The following is a 26501-nucleotide window of genomic DNA, read 5'->3' on the forward strand; positions in this document are numbered from 1 at the left end:
ATCTGGTGTGGCCACCAGCTGCATTAAGTACTGCAGTGCATCTCCTCCTCACGGACTGCACCAGATTTGCCAGTTCTTGCTGTGAGATGGTGGAAGAGTGGGGTAACAAGGCACCTGCAAGTTCCCGGACATTTCTGGGGGAAATGGCCCTAGCCCTCACCCTCCGATCCAACAGGTCCCAGACGTGCTCAATGGGATTGCGATCCCGTCTCTTCTCTGGCCATGGCAGAACATTCCTGTCTTGCAGGAAATCACGCACAGAACGAGCAGTATGGCTGGTGGCATTGTCATGCTGGAGGGTCATGTGAGGATGAGCCTGCAGGAAGGGTACCACATGAGGGAGGAGGATGTCTTCCCTGTAACGCACAGCGTTGAGATTGCCTGCAATGACAACAAGCTCAGTCCGATGATGCTGTGACACACCGCCCCAGACCATGACGGACCCTCCACCTCCAAATCGATCCTGCTCCGGAGTACAGGCCTCGGTGTAACGCTCATTCCTTCGACGATAAACGCGAACTTTTTGCCAGTCCTGTCTGGTCCAGTGATGGTGGGTTTGTGCCCATAGGCAACGTTGTTGCCGGTGATGTCTGGTGAGGACCTGCCTTACAACAGGCCTACAAGCCCTCAGTCCAGCCTCTCTCAGCCTATTGCGGACAGTCTGAGCACTGACGGAGGGATTGTGCATTCCTGGTGTAACTCGGGCAATTGTTGTTGCCATCCTCTACCTGTCCCGCAGGTGTGATGTTCAGATGTACCGATCCTGTGCAGGTGTTGTTACACGTGGTCTGCCACTGTGAGGACGATCAGCTGTCCATCCTGTCTCCCTGTAGCGCTGTCTTAGGCGTCTCACAGTACGGACATTGCAATTTATTGCCCTGGCCACATCTGCAGTCCTCATGCCTCCTTGCAGCATGCCTAAAGCACGTTCACGCAGATTAGCAGGGACCCTGTGCATCTTTCTTTTGGTGTTTTTCAGAGTCAGTAGAAAGGCCTCTTTAGTGTCCTAAGTTTTCATAACTGTGACCTTAATTTCCTACCGTCTGTAAGCTGTTAGTGTCTTAACAACCGTTCCACAGGTGTATGTTCATTAATTATTTATGGTTCATTGAACAAGCATGGGAAACAGTGTTTAAACCCTTTACAATGAAGATCTGTGAAGTTATTTGGATTCTTACGAATTATCTTTGAAAGACAGGGTCCTGAAGTTTAGATAGATAGATGTATCTATATTTTTTATCTATCTATTTTATTTGTGTGGATCATCATTATTTGGACCATACAGATTAGCCAAATCTGTTTATTGTTCAATAGAATAAAAAAAAAATGATCCACCTTCCTTTCGGATGATTTCACTTTTCATTCACGTTAGTTGACAACTCAAAATGAAAACTAGATGGGGTTTTTTGCCCTGTGGCACAGCTTTCACACTTCAGGACCTGCTGCCATGTAACCAGAACAAGCCTTGACTGGTGCACCAAGCAATCAACATCATATACCACAAATACGTTCAAACATATTCCACATGATTTAATGTTAATGTTGAATCTTCCAGCTGACTTGTTGACAGGCTGCGGTTTCTGTTCTAACAGTAAGACAACGCTAAACTTAACACTACAAAAAGGACAACAATGTTGTAACTAAGGGGAATGTTGTAACTAAGGGAATGTTGTAACTAAGGGAATGTTGTAACTAAGGGAATGTTGTAACTAAGGGAATGTTGTAACTAAGGGAATGTTGTAACTAAATTAATGTTGTAACTAAATTAATGTTGTAACTAAATTAATGTTGTAACTAAGGGAATGTTGTAACTAAGGGAATGTTGTAACTAAGGGAATGTTGTAACTAAGGGAATGTTGTAACTAAGGGAATGTTGTAACTAAATTAATGTTGTAACTAAAGGAACGGGTTCCCACTTTTATTTATGAATCTGTTGAATCATTTTCAATAAATTACTGATATGCCACTTGTATTTTATTCTTGATTCATTTATTTTAAAACGGAACATTTTAAATGAACAACCTTGCATAATGCACATGGCCATCTTTACAAAAGTAAGAAAAACACCAATCTCAGCACAATGACCTCATGTCATTGCTCCATGTGCAGGTTACTCTGCAGCAAAGAGTTTTAAATCGGAGAGCAGCACTAGGTTTCTGTCTCCTAGACACAGATTAAGCAAAGCCCTGGACTAAAAATAATGATTTTAAAATGGGTGTTTTCAGTTCTAGGACTAAGCCTAATGTGCATCCATGAACAAAAACAAATAACTAAAGAACTAGTTTGGTCTAACAGAGTTCTATGCCAGCCATGATCAACTTGTTGCTCGTCTTGAAAGCAGAACAGGACAGCCTGGTCAAATTAAATCTTAAAATGGTCACAGATCTGTTTTGTGCTATCATATCAACTCCTTGTCAAATGTATTGTCATGACGTTACGTCAAAAACATTTAGTTTGTTTCCATGAGGAGAAACCGACTGTTAAGACAGAACCAGGCGACAACAGGATGATTCTAGTGTGGATCAAGCAACATAATCTGGTCCCAGATCTGTTTGTGCTATCGTGTCAACTTCCTGTCACTCGGCGTCACGGTTGGGGTCAATTCCATTCCAAACCCAATCAAATCAGAGAGTTAAACAAAAATTCAAATTCCACATTTTCCTCATTGAAAAGCATTGTAGATAATTGGAATTTCAGTATACTTCCTGAACTGACTGGAATTGAAACGGAATTGACCCCCCCGCGAACTCTGCCGCCATCGTCATGACAAACACGGTAATCAGGCTAGAATCGTCGACACGTCTAGATTTAGACATTGCTCTGACCAAACCGTGGTGGTTTTGTTTATGATGCCGTGTGTTGGGGGACACAACTCAAAGCTGTTATATTATAAACGCTACAGGAGTTGTTTCAAACCATCCTGTTCAGGAAAAATAACCATTGTGGACCATCAGCACTGTGTAAAACTCACAGGCCTTTGTTTTCACGGTCTGAAAATCTGACTGAGTGGGGAAAAACAAAACAAAAAACAAAACATGGAAATGAATCCTGGAATGCAGGATGAATAGCACCCTTTTCCCCTAATATAGTGCACTACTTTTGACTAGAGCCCTATTGGCTCTAGTGCACTATCCAGGGAATAGGGAGCCGTTTGGAACACAGCCCTGGAGCAGTGATGAATGGACACAGCAAAGCTCTTTGACGAGTTCAATTCAAGAAGCACAATCAAAGTAGAATTATTCAACAAAAAAAAAAAAACATTTGACCAAGTATCATCAGTTACATCATCAGGTCACGTGACAGTCCGTTAGTGAGTGTGAAAGTCCTAAACCACCAGTTGGGTTTATTAAAAACCCCTCTGAAGTACTTTTTTCTCAGGAGACCAACCAACCAACCAGCTTCTTCTTCTCCTTTCTGGGGTTTGTGTGTGACCCCCCCCCAAACAACAACAGAATCATCAACTCATTCTAGCTCTGTTGGTAGTAGTACCCACCGCAGTACACCTTCAACTCACCGTAACTTTTAGACGGCGTATCAATCACTATTTTTGAAAACGAGGAAAGTATGAACAAATCAAAAGACATCATGGTTAGGAACCACCCCCCCCCCCCCCCTTACCGCCCCGCCCAGAAACAAAAAGGGCAGATCAAAAACGACCATCAACTTCATTCGGGGGACCGGACCGGACATGCCCCTGGTCCCCTTATTAGAGGTTGAACTCTGGCACAACAAAACGAAAAGGGGGGGGGGGACGGGACCTACCTGATTTGGTCGGAGAAAAAAATAAACATGTTTTCGTTGCAAAAACGTTTCGCTATGTTGTGCACTAATGAATACACCCCTGGTGTTGATGATGGCAGCTCCCGTGGGGGTGGCGAGAGCAAGGGGAACATCCTGCTAAATGTAGAACTGGTGCAGAGCCAGCTGGTCCATAAAGGGTCTGACCAGGTTGTCTGTAGCAAAGTAGAACACCAAGCCAAAGAAGATGGAGATGGGGAGGGCCGGGAGGGCCTTCTTAAAGATGGCCAGGAGAAGAAGAGTTAAACACAGGCCCTGTGGAGAGAGGAAGGGATAGAGGAGGGAGGGAGAGGGATAGAGAGGAGGGAGAGGAGGGAGAGGGGGAGGAAGGGATAGAGAGAGGAAGGATAGAGGGAGGAGAGAGGAGGGAGGGAGAGGGGGAGGAAGGGATAGAGGGAGGAGAGAGAGGGGGAGGAAGGGATAGAGGGGGAGAGAGAGAGAGAGGGGGAGGGAGATGTAAATAAAACCCATATTTATGTTTATTATTTTCCTTTTTGTACATCGTTAATATAGACATAATGACGTTTGAAATGTCTTTATTCTTTTGGAACTTGTGTGAGTGTAATATTTACTGTTCACTTTTTATTGTTCATTTCACTTTTGTTTATTATCTACTTCACTTGCTTTGGCAATGTTAACATATGTTTCCCATGGTAATAAAGACCTTGACTTGAATTGACAGAGAGAGAGAGAGAGCAGCCAGACAGAGAAAATACAGAGAGAGAGCAGCCAGACAGATAGAGCAGCCAGACAGAGATAGAGAGAGAGAGCAGCCAGACAGAGAAAAGACAGAGAGAAAGCAGCCAGACAGATAGAGAGAGAGAGCAGCCAGACAGAGAGAGCAGCCAGCCAGAGAGAGAGAGCAGCCAGACAGAGAGAGCAGAGCAGCCAGAGATAGAGAGAGAGCAGCCAGACAGAGAGAGAGAGCAGCCAGACAGAGAGAGAGAGCAGCCAGACAGAGACAGAGAGAGAGCAGCCAGACAGAGATAGAGAGCAGCCAGACAGAAACAGAGAGAGAGCAGCCAGACATAGATAGAGAGAGCAGCCAGACAGAGAGAGGAGCAGCCAGACAGAGACAGAGAGAGAGCAGCCAGACAGAGAGAGCAGACAGACAGAGAGATGGAGTGTAACAGACCATAATGAAGGGAATATAATGAGTAGTTGTGTACTCACGATGAGTATGGCTACGAAGCTGGCCAGAGTAGTGTTCCAGTCTCCACTAGCTGCAGCAGAGGCCTTCCCCACCAGCATGCTGTAGAAGATGAAGTCTCCTAGACCCAGCTTCACTCCCCCTGGGAAACACACACAGAACACTGTTAGAACACGTTCACCGGACCCGGTAACCCTAACCCGGTAACCCTAACCCCACACCCCGTTATCCTATAACCCGGTAACCCTAATTCAAAACCCTAACCCAATAACCAATTAGACTCCATATGCCAGTCTTCATTGGACCCCGCTTCACACGCCCTGGGAAACACAGCCATGTTATACAACACTGATCCTAACCCTGTGTAGTCTGTAGAAGATGAAGTCTCCTAGACCCCGCTTCACTCCCCCTGGGAAACAGAGGACAAACCCATCCTGAAAACTGGATGACAGATTTTTGTTCCATGTTTGTCTGGCAGAAGCTCTGTGTAAACATGTCTGTTTCACCCGGGGACTACAGGACGGGGACCACAGGACGGGGACCACAGGACGGGGACCACAGGATGCCACAATATCCTGAAACTCTCAACGCACCTCAGACACACAGAGCCGTCAGAAAGTACTCACACTCCTTGACCTTTGACCTTGACCGTATCCACATTTTGTTGTTGTTCCCGTCTGAATTAAAAATTGGATTCAATTGAGATTGTTTTGTCACTGATCTACACACAATTACCTCATAATGTCAAAGTGGAATTATGTTTTTAGAAATTTGTACAAATTAATTAAAAATGAAACGCTGAAATGTCTTGAATCAATAATTTTTCAACCCCTGTGTTATGGCCTAAATAAGTTCAGGAGAAACATTTTGCAAGTCACATAATAAGTTGCATGGACTCACTCTGTGTGCAATAATAGTGTTTAACATGCTTTTTAAATGACTACCTCATCTCTGTACTCCACACATACAATTATCTGTAAGGTCCCTCAGTCAAGCAGTGAATTTAAACCACAGATTCAACTACAAAGACCAGGGAGGTTTCCCACTGCCTCGCAAAGAAGGGCACCTACTGGTAGATGGTAAACATTTTAAAAAGCAGACATTGAATATGCCTTTGAGTATGGTGAAGTTATTAATTACACTGTTGATGGTGTATCAATACACCCAGTCACTACAAAGATACAGGCGTCCTTCCTAACTCAGTTGCCAGAGAGGAAGGAAACCGCTTAGAAATTTCACCATGAGGCCAATGGGGACTTGAAAACAGTTACAGAGTTTAATGGCTGTAATAATTTTAGTTTAATGGTTGTGATAGGAGAAAGCTGAGGATGGATCAACAACATTGTAGTCACTCTACAATACTAACCTAAATGACAGAGTGAAAAGGAAGCCTTTACAGAACAAAAATGTTCCAAAACATCCATCCTGTTTGCAACAAAACACTAAAGTAAAACTGCAGAAAATGTGGCAAAGAAATGAACTTTATGTCCTGAAAACAAAATGTTTTGTTTTGGGGCAAATCCAATACAACACATTACTAAGTACCACTCTCCATATTTTCAAGCATAGTGGTGGCTGCATCATGTTATGGGTATGTTTGTAATCGTTAAGGACTGGGGAGTATTTCAGGATAAAAAAGAAACAGAAAGGAGCAACAGGCAAAATCCTCGAGGGAAAACCTGGTTCAGTCTGCTTTCCACCAGACACTGAGATTAATTCACCTTTCAGCAGGACAATAACCTAAAACACAAGGCCAAATATACACTGGAGTTGCTTACCAAGAAGACATGGAATGTTCCTGAGTGGCCTAGTTACAGTTTTGTTTTAAATCTCCTTGAAAATCTATGGCAAGACCTGAAAACGGTTGTCGAGCAACGATCAACAACTATTTTGAATATTTTTTTAAAGAATCAAATGGGCAAATGTTGCTCAATCCAGGTGTGGAAAGCTCTTAGAGAATTACCCAGAGAGGCTTACTGCTGTAAACGCTGCCTAAGGTGATTCTAACATCTATTGACTCAGAGGTTTGAATACTTATGTATTCAAGATAGTGTTTAATTTTTCATACATTTCTTTACAAAAGTTAGAATTTTTCTTCCACTTTGAAATGACTATTTTGTGTAGATCGTTGACAAAACAAATGACAATACAAAAACAAAACAAGTCCAGGGGTGTGAATACTTTCTGAAGACAGTGTATGTGACAATGCTGTTCATTGACTACAGCTCAGCGTTCAACACCATAGTGCCCTCCCAGCTCATCACGAAGCGAAGGACCCTGAACACCTCCCTCTGCAAATGGATCCTGGACTTCCTGACGGGCTGCCCCCAGGTGGTGAGTGGAGGCAACGCTGATCCTCAACACGGGGGCCCCTCAGGGGTGCGTGCTTAGTCCCTTCCTGTACTCCCTGTTCACCCACGACCGAGTGGCCAAGCACAACTCCAAAACCACCATTAAGTTTGCTGACGAAACGACGGCGATACAGCCTATAGGAAGGATGTCAGTGACTTGGCAGTTGTGGTGCCAGGACAACAACCTCTCCTTCAACATCAGCAAGACAAAGTTGCTGTTCGTGGACTACAGGAAATGGAGGTACGACGCCCCCCCCGATCCACATCGACGGGGATGTAGTGGAGCGGGTCTAGAGCTTCAAGTTCCTCGGTGTCCACATCACTAAGGACCTATCATGGTCCAAACACACCAACACAGTCGTGAAGAAAGCACGACAACACCTCTTCCCCCTCAGGAGGCTGAAAAGATTTGTCACGGAACCTCAGATCCTCAAAACGTTCTACAGCTGCACCATTGAGAGCATCTTGACTGGCTGCATCACCGCTCGGTATGGCGGCAACTTCTTGGCATCCAACTGCGAGGCGCTCCAGAGGGTAGTGCGGACAGCCCAGTACATCACTGGGGCCAAGCTCCCTGCCATCCAGGACCTCTATACCTGGTGGTGTCAGAGGAAGGCCCTAAAAAGACTACAGACACCAAAGTCATAGTGCCGATGCACCAAATCTAGAACCAGCAGGACCCTTCAACTTCCACCACCAAGCCATAAGCCTGCTAAAGAGTTAACCAATAGCTACCTGGACTATCTGCATTGACCCTTTTGACTCGTCACATACGCTGCTGCTACTGGTTACCATCTATCCTGTTGCCTAGTTACTTTATATATCTACCTCGTACCCCTGCACGTCGACTCAGTACTGGTACCCCGTGTATATAGCCAAGTTATGACCTCGTACCCCTGTACATTGACTCAGTACTGGTACCTCCTGTATATAGCCAAGTTAGCATTACTCATTGGTGTATTCATTCCTCGTGTTATAGAAAATAAAATAAAAATCTCTGCAATGTTGGGAAGGGCGTAAGTAAGCATATTGTTGTTATGCCGGGGTGCACACTACACAGCTATTAAAATCCTAACTTCGCTGAGCCTCACATTTAAAACGACAGGCTTTGAGTCTATACGATATGGCCCACGCTACTACAATATTCAGACATGGTGTAATTAGCTAGGACAGACCGTAACTGAAAGCTGCCTCCTAAAATGTTCCCTCACGCTTGCCATACAGTTGACATTTTTTTTCACCAACATGTTGAATTGAATAACATGTTGGTTGAGTTATTAAAGGGCTGGTGAACTTCAGAGCTGTAAAGATTTGACACTTTGGATTTGGTCAAAAGGCAAGTAGAAACACATACTAGTAGTAGTAGTCATGGCTCCTGCTGGAAAGTTCTGGAAAGTTCTGGGTGATGTGAAACAACGTTATCATGGCGCTGGGTCTTCTTCTCATTGGCTATTGCTGATCACCGTTCTCAAAACTTGTCGTTGCACATCTCACACTACAACAGCGTCCGCAGATTTTCGTACCAATAAAATGTGAAATAAATAAATATCAGGACATCGGACAGCTCAAAGATGGGATCGGGTTGTCCTCAGATTACGTCTCTGGCCCGCTCACATTAAACGAGCGTTTGTAACGGCCGTGCGCCCTGATTAGGAAACGGCACGGGGATCGTTTTACGAAACGTGACATGGGAATTGTTTTACGAAACGTGACATGGGGATTGTTTTACGAAACGTGACATGGGAATTGTTTTACGTGACAAACACAATTGTATTTATTGTTACTGTTCTGTACTCACTCTCCTCATCATCGTCGTCCATTACGGGTGGTCTGGCAGAGGGGAGTTGTTGGATCTCCCGTCGGGTATCGTCCGTGGACTGAAGGGGTCCCAGCTGATGCTCCTGATGCCCCATCCAGTTAGGGGTGAACCCTCCGTCATCCTCCGGAGGGCTGAGAGGGGCAGGGCCCAGAGCCAGGGCTAGGGGGAGGAGAGGATGGAGAAGTCAAATATTATACACGAGGGGACGATGAGCCCAGGGCTAGATAGGGCTGCTGCAGGGGAGGGAGAGAATAATTCAGATATAAAAAAAAAGGCATGTTTTGGGTTCAATTGTGGCCAGAGATGGAGGGGCTGCTGATGGAGGGTAGAAAATAATTATGATATTACAAAAACATTTAAGAAAATAATCATATTTTGGGGTGCAAGTAAGGCCAGGGGGCTAAAGGAGAGGGTAGAGAGGAATTTAAACACCAGACACTACAGACTCACATTGACTCTCAACCTGAGTGATGGGGGCCTCTGTCGAGTTCTTCCTGGTCATTGGTCTGTGTCCGAGGCCAGTGTCTGCCATGTTGACCAGCCACACCATGGTCGCTGGGGACAGAATGGTACAGTAGACATTACTCGGCAGCTATGGACATTCATGTTGAAGACAAACAACCACAGACATCCACAATATCTTTAACTGTATACCAGATTCACTGCCTGTCTGAAAGCAAGTGCTAGCTAGTGAAAACATATAGCATAGATAATACTAACAGGCAACACATGAGTTTCCATCAATGACGTGTCATAATACCATATCATAATACCATATCATAATACCATGTCCATCAACATGTCATAATACCATATCATAATACCATATCCATCAACATGTCATAATACCATATCATAATACCATATCCATCGACGTGTCATAATACCATATCCATCAACGTGTCATAATACCATATCATAATACCATATCCATCGACGTGTCATAATACCATATCCATCGACGTGTCATAATACCATATCCATCGACGTGTCATAATACCATATCATAATACCATATCCATCAACATGTCATAATACCATATCATAATACCATATCCATCGACGTGTCATAATACCATATCCATCAACATGTCATAATACCATATCCATCAACATGTCATAATACCATATCATAATACCATATCCATCAACATGTCATAATACCATATCATAATACCATATCCATCAACATGTCATAATACCATATCATAATACCATATCCATCGACGTGTCATAATACCATATCCATCAACGTGTCATAATACCATATCCATCGACGTGTCATAATACCATATCCATCAACGTGTCATAATACCATATCATAATACCATATCCATCGACGTGTCATAATACCATATCCATCGACGTGTCATAATACCATATCCATCAACGTGTCATAATACCATATCCATCAACGTGTCATAATACCATGTCATAATACCATATCCATCGACGTGTCATAATACCATATCATAATACCATATCATAATACCATATCATAATACCATATCCATCAACGTGTCATAATACCATATCCATCAACGTGTCATAATACCATGTCATAATACCATATCCATCGACGTGTCATAATACCATGTCATAATACCATATCCATCGACGTGTCATAATACCATATCCATCAACGTGTCATAATACCATATCATAATACCATATCCATCGACGTGTCATAATACCATGTCATAATACCATATCCATCGACGTGTCATAATACCATATCCATCAACGTGTCATAATACCATATCATAATACCATATCCATCGACGTGTCATAATACCATATCCATCAACGTGTCATAATACCATATCATAATACCATATCCATCAACGTGTCATAATACCATATCCATCAACGTGTCATAATACCATATCCATCGACGTGTCATAATACCATATCATAATACCATATCCATCAACGTGTCATAATACCATATCCATCAACGTGTCATAATACCATATCCATCAACGTGTCATAATACCATATCATAATACCATATCCATCGACGTGTCATAATACCATATCCATCAACGTGTCATAATACCATATCATAATACCATATCCATCGACGTGTCATAATACCATATCCATCAACGTGTCATAATACCATATCATAATACCATATCCATCAACGTGTCATAATACCATATCCATCAACGTGTCATAATACCATATCCATCGACGTGTCATAATACCATATCCATCGACGTGTCATAATACCATATCATAATACCATATCCATCAACGTGTCATAATACCATATCATAATACCATATCCATCGACGTGTCATAATACCATATCCATCGATGTGTCATAATACCATATCCATCAACGTGTCATAATACCATATCATAATACCATATCCATCAACGTGTCATAATACCATGTCATAATACCATATCCATCGACGTGTCATAATACCATATCCATCGACGTGTCATAATACCATATCCATCAACGTGTCATAATACCATGTCATAATACCATATCATAATACCATATCCATCGACGTGTCATAATACCATGTCATAATACCATATCCATCAACGTGTCATAATACCATATCCATCGACGTGTCATAATACCATATCATAATACCATGTCATAATACCATATCATAATACCATATCCATCAACGTGTCATAATACCATGTCATAATACCATATCCATCGACGTGTCATAATACCATATCCATCAACATGTCATAATACCATATCATAATACCATATCCATCAACGTGTCATAATACCATATCCATCGACGTGTCATAATACCATATCCATCAACGTGTCATAATACCATATCATAATACCATATCCATCGACGTGTCATAATACCATATCCATCAACGTGTCATAATACCATGTCATAATACCATATCCATCGACGTGTCATAATACCATATCCATCAACGTGTCATAATACCATATCCATCAACGTGTCATAATACCATGTCATAATACCATATCATAATACCATATCCATCGACGTGTCATAATACCATGTCATAATACCATATCCATCAACGTGTCATAATACCATGTCATAATACCATATCATAATACCATATCCATCAACGTGTCATAATACCATATCCATCAACGTGTCATAATACCATATCCATCGACGTGTCATAATACCATGTCATAATACCATATCCATCGACGTGTCATAATACCATGTCATAATACCATATCCATCGACGTGTCATAATACCATGTCATAATACCATATCATAATACCACGTGTCATAATACCATATCCATCGACGTGTCATAATACCATATCATAATACCATGTCATAATACCATATCATAATACCATATCCATCAACGTGTCATAATACCATGTCATAATACCATATCCATCGACGTGTCATAATACCATATCATAATACCATATCCATCGACGTGTCATAATACCAAATCCATCAACGTGTCATAATACCATATCATAATACCATATCCATCGACGTGTCATAATACCATATCATAATACCATATCCATCGACGTGTCATAATACCATATCATAATACCATATCCATCGACGTGTCATAATACCATATCCATCGACGTGTCATAATACCATATCCATCAACATGTCATAATACCATATCATAATACCATATCCATCAACGTGTCATAATACCATATCCATCGACGTGTCATAATACCATATCCATCAACGTGTCATAATACCATATCATAATACCATATCCATCGACGTGTCATAATACCATATCCATCAACGTGTCATAATACCATATCATAATACCATATCCATCAACGTGTCATAATACCATATCATAATACCATATCCATCGACGTGTCATAATACCATATCATAATACCATATCCATCAACGTGTCATAATACCATATCCATCAACGTGTCATAATACCATATCCATCAACGTGTCATAATACCATGTCATAATACCATATCATAATACCATATCCATCGACGTGTCATAATACCATATCATAATACCATATCCATCGACGTGTCATAATACCATATCCATCAACGTGTCATAATACCATATCATAATACCATATCCATCGACGTGTCATAATACCATGTCATAATACCATATCCATCAACGTGTCATAATACCATGTCATAATACCATATGATAATACCATATCCATCAACGTGTCATAATACCATATCATAATACCATATCCATCGACGTGTCATAATACCATATCCATCGACGTGTCATAATACCATATCATAATACCATATCCATCGACATGTCATAATACCATATCATAATACCATATCCATCGACGTGTCATAATACCATATCCATCAACATATCATAATACCATGTCATAATACCATATCCATCGACGTGTCATAATACCATGTCATAATACCATATCATAATACCATATCCATCGACGTGTCATAATACCATATCCATCAACATATCATAATACCATGTCATAATACCATATCCATCGACGTGTCATAATACCATATCATAATACCATATCCATCGACGTGTCATAATACCATATCCATCGACGTGTCATAATACCATATCATAATACCATATCCATCGACGTGTCATAATACCATATCCATCGACGTGTCATAATACCATATCCATCAACATGTCATAATACCATATCATAATACCATATCCATCAACGTGTCATAATACCATATCCATCGACGTGTCATAATACCATATCCATCAACGTGTCATAATACCATATCATAATACCATATCCATCGACGTGTCATAATACCATATCCATCAACGTGTCATAATACCATATCATAATACCATATCCATCAACGTGTCATAATACCATATCATAATACCATATCCATCGACGTGTCATAATACCATATCATAATACCATATCCATCAACGTGTCATAATACCATATCCATCAACGTGTCATAATACCATATCCATCAACGTGTCATAATACCATGTCATAATACCATATCATAATACCATATCCATCGACGTGTCATAATACCATATCATAATACCATATCCATCGACGTGTCATAATACCATATCCATCAACGTGTCATAATACCATATCATAATACCATATCCATCGACGTGTCATAATACCATGTCATAATACCATATCCATCAACGTGTCATAATACCATGTCATAATACCATATCATAATACCATATCCATCAACGTGTCATAATACCATATCATAATACCATATCCATCGACGTGTCATAATACCATATCCATCAACGTGTCATAATACCATATCATAATACCATATCCATCGACGTGTCATAATACCATATCATAATACCATATCCATCGACATGTCATAATACCATATCCATCGACGTGTCATAATACCATATCCATCAACGTGTCATAATACCATATCATAATACCATATCCATCGACGTGTCATAATACCATATCCATCAACGTGTCATAATACCATATCATAATACCATATCCATCAACATATCATAATACCATGTCATAATACCATATCCATCGACGTGTCATAATACCATGTCATAATACCATATCATAATACCATATCCATGTCATAATACCATATCATAATACCATATCCATCAACATATCATAATACCATATCATAATACCATGTCATAATACCATGTCCATCGACGTGTCATAATACCATATCATAATACCATATCCATCAACATGTCATAATACCATGTCATAATACCCTATCATAATACCATGTCATAATACCCTATCATAATACCATGTCATAATACCATATCATAATACCATGTCATAATACCATATCATAATACCATGTCATAATACCATATCATAATACCATATCCATCAGCATGTCATAATGTCAAATACCTAATCAGGTGTGTGCAGGTGTTGTGAGGTAGGAAGTATGACACATCTTACAGGAGTAGAAGAGCTGAGATGATTACTGTATGTACCCCCCCCCCTCATCAATCTATACCCCATAATGGTTTAGAAATGTTGGCTAATTTACAAAATTAAATTAAACAGAAATACCTTATTTACATAAGTATTCAGACCCTTTGCTATGAGACTCTAAATTGAGCTCAGGTGCATCCTGTTTCCATTGATCCTCCTTGAGATGCTTCTACAACTTCATTGGAGTCCACCTGTGGTAAATTAACTTGATTGGACTCGATTTGGAAAGGCACACACCTGTCTATATAAGGTCCCACAGTTGACAGTGCATGTCAGAGCAAATACCATGCTAAGAGGTCAAAGAAATTGTCCGTAGAGCTCGAAGCACAGATCTGGGGAAAAGGTACCAAAACATTTCTGCAGCATTGAAGGTCCCCAAGAACACAGTGGCCTCCATCATTCTTAAATGGAAGAAATTTGGAACCACCAAGACTCTTCCTAGAGCTGGCCATTCGGCCAAACTGAGCAATCGGGGGGGGGGGGGGGGGCTTGGTCAGGGAGGTGACCACTCTGACAGAGCTCCAGAGTTCCTCTGTGGAGATGGGAGAACCTTCCAGAAGGACAACCATCTCTGCAGCACTCCACCAATCAGTCCTTTATGGTAGAGTGACCAGATGGAAGCCACTCCTCAGTAAAAGGCACATGATAGCCCACTTGGAGTTTGCCAAAAGGACTCACAGACCATGAGAAACAAGATTCTCTGGTCTGATGAAACCAAGATGAAACACTTTGGCCTGAATGCCAAGCGTCACGTCTGGAGGAAACTTGCCACCATTCCTATGATGAAGCATGGTGGTGGCAACATCATGCTGTGGGGATGTATTTCAGCAGCAGAGACTAGTCAGGATCGAGGGAAAGATGAAAGGAGCAAAGTACAGAGAAATCCTTGATGAAAACCTGCTCAGGACCTCAAACTAGGGCAAAGGTTCACCTTCCAACAGGACAACGACCCTAAGCACACAGCCAAGACAACGCAGGAGTGGCTTCGGGAGAAGTCTCTGAATGTCCTTGAGTGGCCCAGCCAGAATCTGGACTTGAGCCCAAACGAACATCTCTGGAGACCTGAAAATAGCTGTGCAGCAACGCTCCCCATCCAACCTGACAGAGCTTGAGAGGATCTGCAGAGATGAATGGGAGAAACTCCACAAATACAGGTGTGCCAAGCTTGTAGCGTCATACCCAAGAAGACTCAATGCTGTAATCACTGCCAAAGGTGCTTCAACAAAGTACTGAGTAAAGGGTCTGAATACTTATGGAAATGTGATATTTCTAAAATACTGTTTTTGCTTGGTCATTATGGGGCAATGTGATGTCATTGTGGGGTATTTCATACATTTGCAAAAATGATATGGGGTAGTGTGTGTAGATTGATGAGGGAAAAAAACAATGTAATACATTTTAGAATAAGGCTGTAATGTAACAAAATATGGAAAAAGTCAAGGGGTCTGAATACTTTCCGAATGCGCCAAATACCAGAATATGCTGAATATAGGTCAGATCAGGTAGATACATATGGACAACTCATTCCAAAATCATGGGTGTTAATCTGGAGTTGGTTCCCCCTTTCCTGCTATTACAGCCTCCCCTCTTCTGGGAAGGCTTTCCACTAGATGTTGGAACATTGCTGCGGGGACTTGCTTCCATTCAGCCACAAGAGCATTAGCGAGGTCGGGCACTGATGTTGGGCGATTAGGCCTGGCTCACAGTCGGTGTTCCAATTCATCCCGAAGGTGTTCGATGAGGTTGAGGTCAAGGCTCTGTGCAGGCCAGTCAAGTTATTCCACACCGATCTCAACAAACCGTTTCTGTATGGACCTCGCTTTGTGCACGAGGGCATTGTCATGCTGAAAGAGGAAAGGACCTTTCCCAAACTGTTTCCACAGTTGGAAGCACAAACTCATCTGGAATGTCATTGTATTGTATAGTGTTAAGATTTACACTCACTGAAATGAAGGCTATTGTTGGTATTTTATTAGGATCCCCATTAGCTGTTGCAAAAGCAGCAGCTACCCTTCCTGGGGTCCACACAAAACATAAACATCGATAGACAACAGCTCAAAGACAGAACTACATAAATAGGTGTCATCTGAAAGACAGCCCCCTACACAGAATAATGTCCCCAATCACTGCCCTGGGAGACTGTTTTTTAAAACTTTTTATTCATTATTTATTTGACCAGAGAGTGCCTCCTACTGGCCCTCCAACATCTTTGTTAAGGGTTTCAGTGACTTCTTTAGCTGTGGTTGCTGATGTGTATATGGTTGAATCATCAGCATTCATGGACACACATGCTTTGTTTAATGCCAGTGGCAGGTCATTGGTTAAAATAGAAAAGAGTAGAGGGCCTAGAGAGCTGCCCTGTGGTACACCACACTTTACATGTTTGACAATAGGAGAAGCTTCCATTAAAGAAAACCCTTTTGAGTTCTATTGTCATTATTGATCGATAAAAATAATTTCCCCACTTCCCTCACACTAACTCTACAAAATTCTAACTTGCAATGCTTTTCCTTCATTATTAGATTTTTTTATGCATGAATACGATGGCTCACTGTTCGTTGTTGGCATTTCCTGCCTAGATTTGCCCACTTTGCCAAGGAAGTAATCATTAAAATAATTGGCAACATCAAATGGTTGTGATGAATAAGCCGTCTGATTCGATGAAAGACTGAGTTGAATGTCTTTCTGACCATCATTCCATTTTAAAGTACGCCAAAGTTTTTTTTGTCCATCATTAATCTTAGCTTCATAATACAGTTTCTTCTTTTTGTTGAGTTTAGACACACAATTTCTCAATTTGCATTAAGTCATCCTGTCAGATGTGCAGCCAGACTTATTAGCCACTCCTTTTGCCCCATCTCTTTCAACCATACAGTTTTTCAATTCCTCATCAGATTACAGGCACTGGTTACAGTGAGAAGCTTCCTCTTGAGCGGACAGCTTGATGAAAACCAGTCAATATTCAGGTCCCCAAGAAAGTAGACCTCTCTGTTTACATCACATACACTATCAAGCATTTCACCCATATTATTTAGATACTGACTGTTAGCACTTGGTGGCCTATAGCAACACCCCAAAAGAAAAGGCTTTAGATGTACCAAGTGAACCTGCAGCCACAACACTTCAATAACACTTGACATAAGATCTTCTCTAAGCATTCCAGGGATATGGCTCTGAATATATACAGTAACACCTCCCCCATAAGCATTACAGGGATGTGGCTCTGAATATATATATACAGCCACACCTCCCCCATAAGCCTTTCTGTCTCTTATATGTTATATCCTTGTATTGCTACTGATGTATCATCATGTTAATGATCTAATATATGAATGTTATCTGATGTCATCAAGTTATTGATTTCATGAACCTTATTTCTAAGGCTACATATATTATATTATTATGGGATGTTTTCACCCCTTTCCTGGGTAGTTTATCAGAGACATCAAATGGAAAAGAGCAAACAAAGCAAGAGAACAAATATATATATATTCAGCAGTCCATTACTCAATTGGTGTGTGTGTGTGTGTGTACTGTGGGGTTTGAAGCTACGAACCCACAGGCTTGGCTCTCTCATCCCATCCAGGCTTCTGGGAGGGAGGGTGGACAATGAGCCTGTCATAGCGGATGTAAGCAATGTGCCCATGTGCTCTGGCAGCTTTCATGGCTGGGATAACTTATTTCCTCTTCTGGCACACAGCTTTAGGATAGTCCTCGTTGGGGAAGATATACGTTCCTCTGAAGTTCTTGGCTCTTTCCAGAACAGCTACTTTGGAGCCCCGCTTTGTCGTTGAACCTCAGGAACTTGACCACTATCGGCCTGGGCCTGTCACCTGTTTTCCAGTCCTGTGGGCGTGCTCATAGGTCCATCTTCAATTTCTCAGAGTTCAATTCCCTCACTTTGTCCTCAGACTCCTTCCAGGTCTCATGTGGAGATTCTGCAGTTCCGTCCACAATCATGTTGTTCCGCCTTGATGGATAAATCTCGAGGGACAATCATTGTTATCATGGATTCACACACAGAACTGATGTCTTCTCTCAATGGCTTACAGATTGTTGTCATCTTGCTGTTCTCCTGTTTCAACTCATCGTGTTGACCCTGGGAGAACTGCAAACTGTTCTTCAGGTCCTGGACCTCTCTGGTCTCCTGTTTCAACTCATTGAGCTGACCCTGGGAGAACTGCAAACTGTTCTTCAGGTCCTGGACCTCTCTGTTCTCCTGTTTCAACTCATCGTGTTGACCCTGGGAGAACTGCAAACTGTTCTTCAGGTCCTGGACCTCTCTGTTCTCCTGTTTCAACTCATCGTGTTGACCCTGGGAGAACTGCAAACTGTTCTTCAGGTCCTGGACCTCTCTGTTCTCCTGTTTCAACTCATCGTGTTGACCCTGGGAGAACTGCAAACTGTTCTTCAGGTCCTGGACCTCTCTGTTCTCCTGTTTCAACTCATCGTGTTGACCCTGGGAGAACTGCAAACTGTTCTTCAGGTCCTGGACCTCTCTGTTCTCCTGTTTCAACTCATCGTGTTGACCCTGGGAGAACTGCAAACTGTTCTTCAGGTCCTGGACCTCTCTGTTCTCCTGTTTCAACTCATCGTGTTGACCCTGGGAGAACTGCAAACTGTTCTTCAGGTCCTGGACCTCTCTGTTCTCCTGTTTCAACTCATCGTGTTGACCCTGGGAGAACTGCAAACTGTTCTTCAGGTCCTGGACCTCTCTGTTCTCCTGTTTCAACTCATCGTGTTGACCCTGGGAGAACTGCAAACTGTTCTTCAGGTCCTGGACCTCTCTGTTCTCCTGTTTCAACTCATCGTGTTGACCCTGGGAGAACTGCAAACTGTTCTTCAGGTCCTGGACCTCTCTGTTCTCCTGTTTCAACTCATCGTGTTGACCCTGGGAGAACTGCAAACTGTTCTTCAGGTCCTGGACCTCTCTGTTCTCCTGTTTCAACTCATCGTGTTGACCCTGGGAGAACTGCAAACTGTTCTTCAGGTCCTGGACCTCTCTGTTCTCCTGTTTCAACTCATCGTGTTGACCCTGGGAGAACTGCAAACTGTTCTTCAGGTCCTGGACCTCTCTGTTCTCCTGTTTCAACTCATCGTGTTGACCCTGGGAGAACTGCAAACTGTTCTTCAGGTCCTGGACCTCTCTGTTCTCCTGTTTCAACTCATCGTGTTGACCCTGGGAGAACTGCAAACTGTTCTTCAGGTCCTGGACCTCTCTGTTCTCCTGTTTCAACTCATCGTGTTGACCCTGGGAGAACTGCCAACTGTTCTTCAGGTCCTGGACCTCTCTGTTCTCCTGTTTCAACTCATCGTGTTGACCCTGGGAGAACTGCAAACTGTTCTTCAGGTCCTGGACCTCTCTGTTCTCCTGTTTCAACTCATCGTGTTGACCCTGGGAGAACTGCAAACTGTTCTTCAGGTCCTGGACCTCTCTGTTCTCCTGTTTCAACTCATCGTGTTGACCCTGGGAGAACTGCAAACTGTTCTTCAGGTCCTGGACCTCTCTGTTCTCCTGTTTCAACTCATCGTGTTGACCCTGGGAGAACTGTAAACTGTTCTTCAGGTCCTGGACCTCTCTGTTCTCCTGTTTCAACTCATCGTGTTGACCCTGGGAGAACTGCAAACTGTTCTTCAGGTCCTGGACCTCTCTGTTCTCCTGTTTCAACTCATCGTGTTGACCCTGGGAGAACTGCAAACTGTTCTTCAGGTCCTGGACCTCTCTGTTCTCCTGTTTCAACTCATCGTGTTGACCCTGGGAGAACTGCAAACTGTTCTTCAGGTCCTGGACCTCTCTGTTCTCCTGTTTCAACTCATCGTGTTGACCCTGGGAGAACTGCAAACTGTTCTTCAGGTCCTGGACCTCTCTGTTCTCCTGTTTCAACTCATCGTGTTGACCCTGGGAGAACTGCAAACTGTTCTTCAGGTCCTGGACCTCTCTGTTCTCCTGTTTCAACTCATCGTGTTGACCCTGGGAGAACTGCAAACTGTTCTTCAGGTCCTGGACCTCTCTGTTCTCCTGTTTCAACTCATCGTGTTGACCCTGGGAGAACTGCAAACTGTTCTTCAGGTCCTGGACCTCTCTGTTCTCCTGTTTCAACTCATCGTGTTGACCCTGGGAGAACTGCAAACTGTTCTTCAGGTCCTGGACCTCTCTGTTCTCCTGTTTCAACTCATCGTGTTGACCCTGGGAGAACTGCAAACTGTTCTTCAGGTCCTGGACCTCTCTGTTCTCCTGTTTCAACTCATCGTGTTGACCCTGGGAGAACTGCAAACTGTTCTTCAGGTCCTGGACCTCTCTGTTCTCCTGTTTCAACTCATCGTGTTGACCCTGGGAGAACTGCAAACTGTTCTTCAGGTCCTGGACCTCTCTGTTCTCCTGTTTCAACTCATCGTGTTGACCCTGGGAGAACTGCAAACTGTTCTTCAGGTCCTGGACCTCTCTGTTCTCCTGTTTCAACTCATCGTGTTGACCCTGGGAGAACTGCAAACTGTTCTTCAGGTCCTGGACCTCTCTGTTCTCCTGTTTCAACTCATCGTGTTGACCCTGGGAGAACTGCAAACTGTTCTTCAGGTCCTGGACCTCTCTGTTCTCCTGTTTCAAATCCACCAAACCCAGACTCGTCTGTCGGACTGCCACATGGTGAAAGCGTGATTAATCATTCCAGAGTCAAATGGGGGTGAGCTTTACACCACTCCAGCCGACGTTTGGCATTGCGCATGGTGATCTTAGTTAGGCTTGTGTGCGGCTGCTCGGCCATGGAAAACCAATTCATGAAGCTCCCGACTAACATTTATTGTGCTGACGTTGCTTCCAGAGGCAGTTTGGAACTCGGTAGTGAGTGTTGCAACCGAAGATAGACAGTATTTACGCGCTACGCACTTCAACGGTTCCGTTCTGTGAGCTTGTGTGGCCTACCACTTCACGGCTGAGCTGTTGTTGCTCCTAAATGTTTATACTTCACAATAATAGCACTTACAGTTGACCGGGGCAGCTTTAGCAGGGCAGAAATTGGATATACTGACTTGTTGGAAAGGTGACATCCTATGACGGGTGCCACGTTGAAAGTCACTGAGTTCTTCAGTACGGCCATTCTACTGCCAATGTTTGTCTATGGAGATTGCACGGCTGTGAGCTCGATTGTGGCTGAAATAGCAGAATTCACTCATTTGAAGGGGTGTCCACATACTTTAGTATATATAGTGTACTTCCATAAATGCTTTTAAACTGGAACCGGGTGGGGATCTTCAGACGACTCGTGAGGCTTGTGGGCGTCCTAGAGCAAAACAACTGACATGTACGTTTTAGTGAGAGTCTCACCTTTCCACAGAGGGGTCATATCAGTGTGGAGCCCAAACTGTTCGGATGCTACAGACAGAAGTTGGCAGAAGAGGCCGTACAAACTTCAGACGAGTCTTGTGACGCTTGCGGGGGTCGTAGAGCAAAACGGAGAACATCATCGTGTTTGTGAGAGTCTGATCTTTCCCATGTTTGTAGGCCAAAGCGTTTGTGAGATCTCGAAAATCACATTTCACCGCAGATGTGGGAAGGCGACATCGCTTATAAAATTTCTGTGGGGGCACGAACATCGACTCATGGATCGTGTACGTGTGCAATTCAGAGGGTGAATGGGCAAGAAAAAATATATAAGTGCCTTTGAACGGGGTATCATAGTAGGTGCCAGGCGCACCAGTTTGAGTCAAGAACTGCAACGCTGCTGTGTTTTTCCACACTCAACAGTTTCCCGTGTGTATCAAGAATGGTCCACCACCCAAAGGACATCCAGCCAACCTGACACAATCATAGCTTTCACCTGGATTCACCTGGTCAGTCTATGCCATGGAAACACCAGGTGTTCCTAATGTTTTGTCCACTCGGTGTATATGTAATACAGGTTACAGGTGTTGATGTGCGAGGTGTGACGTGCTTCTTACAGGAGTAGATGAGAGCTGGGAAGATGGGTTCGTTCCTCTCCTGAGCCGTCTCCACTAGGATACGTAGAGGACCTTTGGGGCAGAGCACCGCCAGGAGATCTGTGGAGGGAGAAACAGGGGTCGAATTCATCAGAGCACCGCCAGGAGATCTATGGAGGGAGAAACATGGGTCGATTTCATCACAGCACCGCTAGCAGATCTATGGAGGGAGAAACAGGGGTCGTAATCATCAGGGCACCGCCAGGAGATCTAGCAGATCTATGGAGGGAGAAACAGGGGTCGTAATCATCAGGGCACCGCCAGGAGATCTATGGAGGGAGAAACAGGGGTCATATTCATCAGAGCACCGCTAGCAGATCTATGGAGGGAGAAACAGGGGTCGATATCATCAGGGCACCGCCAGGAGATCTATGGAGGGAGAAACAGGGATCATATTCATCAGAGCACCGCCAGGAGATCTAGCAGATCTATGGAGGGAGAAACAGGGGTCGTATTCATCAGAGCACCGCCAGGAGATCTATGGAGGGAGAAACATGGGTCATATTCATCAGAGCACCGCCAGGAGATCTAGCAGATCTATGGAGGGAGAAACAGGGGTCATATTCATCAGAGCACCGCCAGGAGATCTAGCAGATCTATGGAGGGAGAAACAGGGGTCATATTCATCAGGGCACCTCGTGGCAAAATGTTTTGTAACAGAAAATGTAAACAGGCATTTGTTATTGTACAGTTCAGATAACACAGTGAAACAAGGACAAGCTTTCTTCCATTTGGTGCCTAATGAATATGACGCAGAGCTTTGAGTCAGGATAGAATAGTGTTGGGAGACAGAACAGAGGGCGCTTTGAGAGAGAGAGAGAGAGACAGAGAGACAGAGAGACAGAGAGACAGAGAGAGAGAGAGAGACAGAGAGACAGAGAGACAGAGAGACAGAGAGACAGAGAGAGAGAGAGACAGAGAGAGACAGAGAGAGACAGAGAGAGACAGAGAGAGAGAGAAAGTAGAAATATTTCATCTGAGTTAAAGAATGTCTGAGACTGACTGGGTGTAAACTCTGTACCAGCACCAACTACAGGGAGAACACAGATGGAATCAGGACTAATAGTGTTGGACCCAAAACACAAGGCTCTTTGGGACCGAGACCAAGTCAAAATATTTCATCTGATTTGAAAGACATTTCTGAGGCTGGGTGGGTGAAAACTCTGACCACCAGCACTGTTACCCCCACCAAAACAAACCTAAAAACGGACCACCGTTACCCCCACCAAACCAATATGGACCACCTTTACCCCCACCAAACCAATAAGGACCACCTTTACCCCCACCAAACTAAACCTAAACGGACCACCGTTACCCCCACCAAACCAATAAGGACCACTGTTACCCCCAACAAACCAAACGGACCACTGTTACCCCCAACAAACCAAACGGACCACTGTTACCCCCAACAAACCAAACGGTTACCCCCAACAAACCAAACGGTTACCCCCAACAAACCAAACGGACCACTGTTACCCCCAACAAACCAAACGGACCACTGTTACCCCCAACAAACCAAACGGACCACTGTTACCCCCAACAAACCAAACGGACCACTGTTACCCCCAACAAACCAAACGGACCACTGTTACCCCCAACAAACCAAACGGACCACTGTTACCCCCAACAAACCAAACGGACCACTGTTACCCCCAACAAACCAAACGGACCACTGTTACCCCCAACAAACCAAACGGACCACTGTTACCCCCAACAAACCAAACGGACCACTGTTACCCCCAACAAACCAAACGGACCACTGTTACCCCCAACAAACCAAACGGACCACTGTTACCCCCAACAAACCAAACGGACCACTGTTACCCCCAACAAACCAAACGGACCACTGTTACCCCCAACAAACCAAACGGACCACTGTTACCCCCAACAAACCAAACGGACCACTGTTACCCCCAACAAACCAAACGGACCACTGTTACCCCCAACAAACCAAACGGACCACTGTTACCCCCAACAAACCAAACGGACCACTGTTACCCCCAACAAACCAAACGGACCACTGTTACCCCCAACAAACCAAACGGACCACTGTTACCCCCAACAAACCAAACGGACCACTGTTACCCCCAACAAACCAAACGGACCACTGTTACCCCCAACAAACCAAACGGACCACTGTTACCCCCAACAAACCAAACGGACCACTGTTACCCCCAACAAACCAAACGGACCACTGTTACCCCCAACAAACCAATAAGGACCACTGTTACCCCCAACAAACCAAACGGACCACTGTTACCCCCAACAAACCAAACGGACCACTGTTACCCCCAACAAACCAAACGGACCACTGTTACCCCCAACAAACCAAACGGACCACTGTTACCCCCAACAAACCAAACGGACCACTGTTACCCCCAACAAACCAAACGGACCACTGTTACCCCCAACAAACCAAACGGACCACTGTTACCCCCAACAAACCAAACGGACCACTGTTACCCCCAACAAACCAAACGGACCACTGTTACCCCCAACAAACCAAACGGACCACTGTTACCCCCAACAAACCAAACGGACCACTGTTACCCCCAACAAACCAAACGGACCACTGTTACCCCCAACAAACCAAACGGACCACTGTTACCCCCAACAAACCAAACGGACCACTGTTACCCCCAACAAACCAAACGGACCACTGTTACCCCCAACAAACCAAACGGACCACTGTTACCCCCAACAAACCAAACGGACCACTGTTACCCCCAACAAACCAAACGGACCACTGTTACCCCCAACAAACCAAACGGACCACTGTTACCCCCAACAAACCAAACGGACCACTGTTACCCCCAACAAACCAAACGGACCACTGTTACCCCCAACAAACCAAACGGACCACTGTTACCCCCAACAAACCAAACGGACCACTGTTACCCCCAACAAACCAAACGGACCACTGTTACCCCCAACAAACCAAACGGACCACTGTTACCCCCAACAAACCAAACGGACCACTGTTACCCCCAACAAACCAAACGGACCACTGTTACCCCCAACAAACCAAACGGACCACTGTTACCCCCAACAAACCAAACGGACCACTGTTACCCCCAACAAACCAAACGGACCACTGTTACCCCCAACAAACCAAACGGACCACTGTTACCCCCAACAAACCAATAAGGACCACTGTTACCCCCAACAAACCAAACGGACCACTGTTACCCCCAACAAACCAAACGGACCACTGTTACCCCCAACAAACCAAACGGACCACTGTTACCCCCAACAAACCAAACGGACCACTGTTACCCCCAACAAACCAAACGGACCACTGTTACCCCCAACAAACCAAACGGACCACTGTTACCCCCAACAAACCAAACGGACCACTGTTACCCCCAACAAACCAAACGGACCACTGTTACCCCCAACAAACCAAACGGACCACTGTTACCCCCAACAAACCAAACGGACCACTGTTACCCC

At 43.9% G+C, this 26501-nt stretch overlaps 1 protein-coding gene across 2 annotated transcripts in view; it reads right to left on the reverse strand.

The window, feature by feature from the left end:
- Positions 1–1967: 1967 nt before the first annotated feature.
- Positions 1968–26501, reverse strand: part of psen1 (presenilin 1) — a gene marked incomplete at its 5' end in the record, with an annotated part of 30201 nt that continues 5667 nt past the window's right edge. The window contains 5 exon segments of one of the 2 annotated variants that reach the window (XM_071366905.1): positions 1968–4053; positions 4972–5090; positions 9098–9277; positions 9569–9673; positions 23010–23108. In XM_071366905.1, the coding sequence (XP_071223006.1) occupies positions 3898–4053; positions 4972–5090; positions 9098–9277; positions 9569–9673; positions 23010–23108 (659 nt within the window). 2 annotated transcript variants of the gene reach the window in all.

This window comes from Salvelinus alpinus, chromosome 25, assembly GCF_045679555.1.
Source record: "Salvelinus alpinus chromosome 25, SLU_Salpinus.1, whole genome shotgun sequence".
NCBI classification, from domain to species: domain Eukaryota; kingdom Metazoa; phylum Chordata; class Actinopteri; order Salmoniformes; family Salmonidae; genus Salvelinus; species Salvelinus alpinus.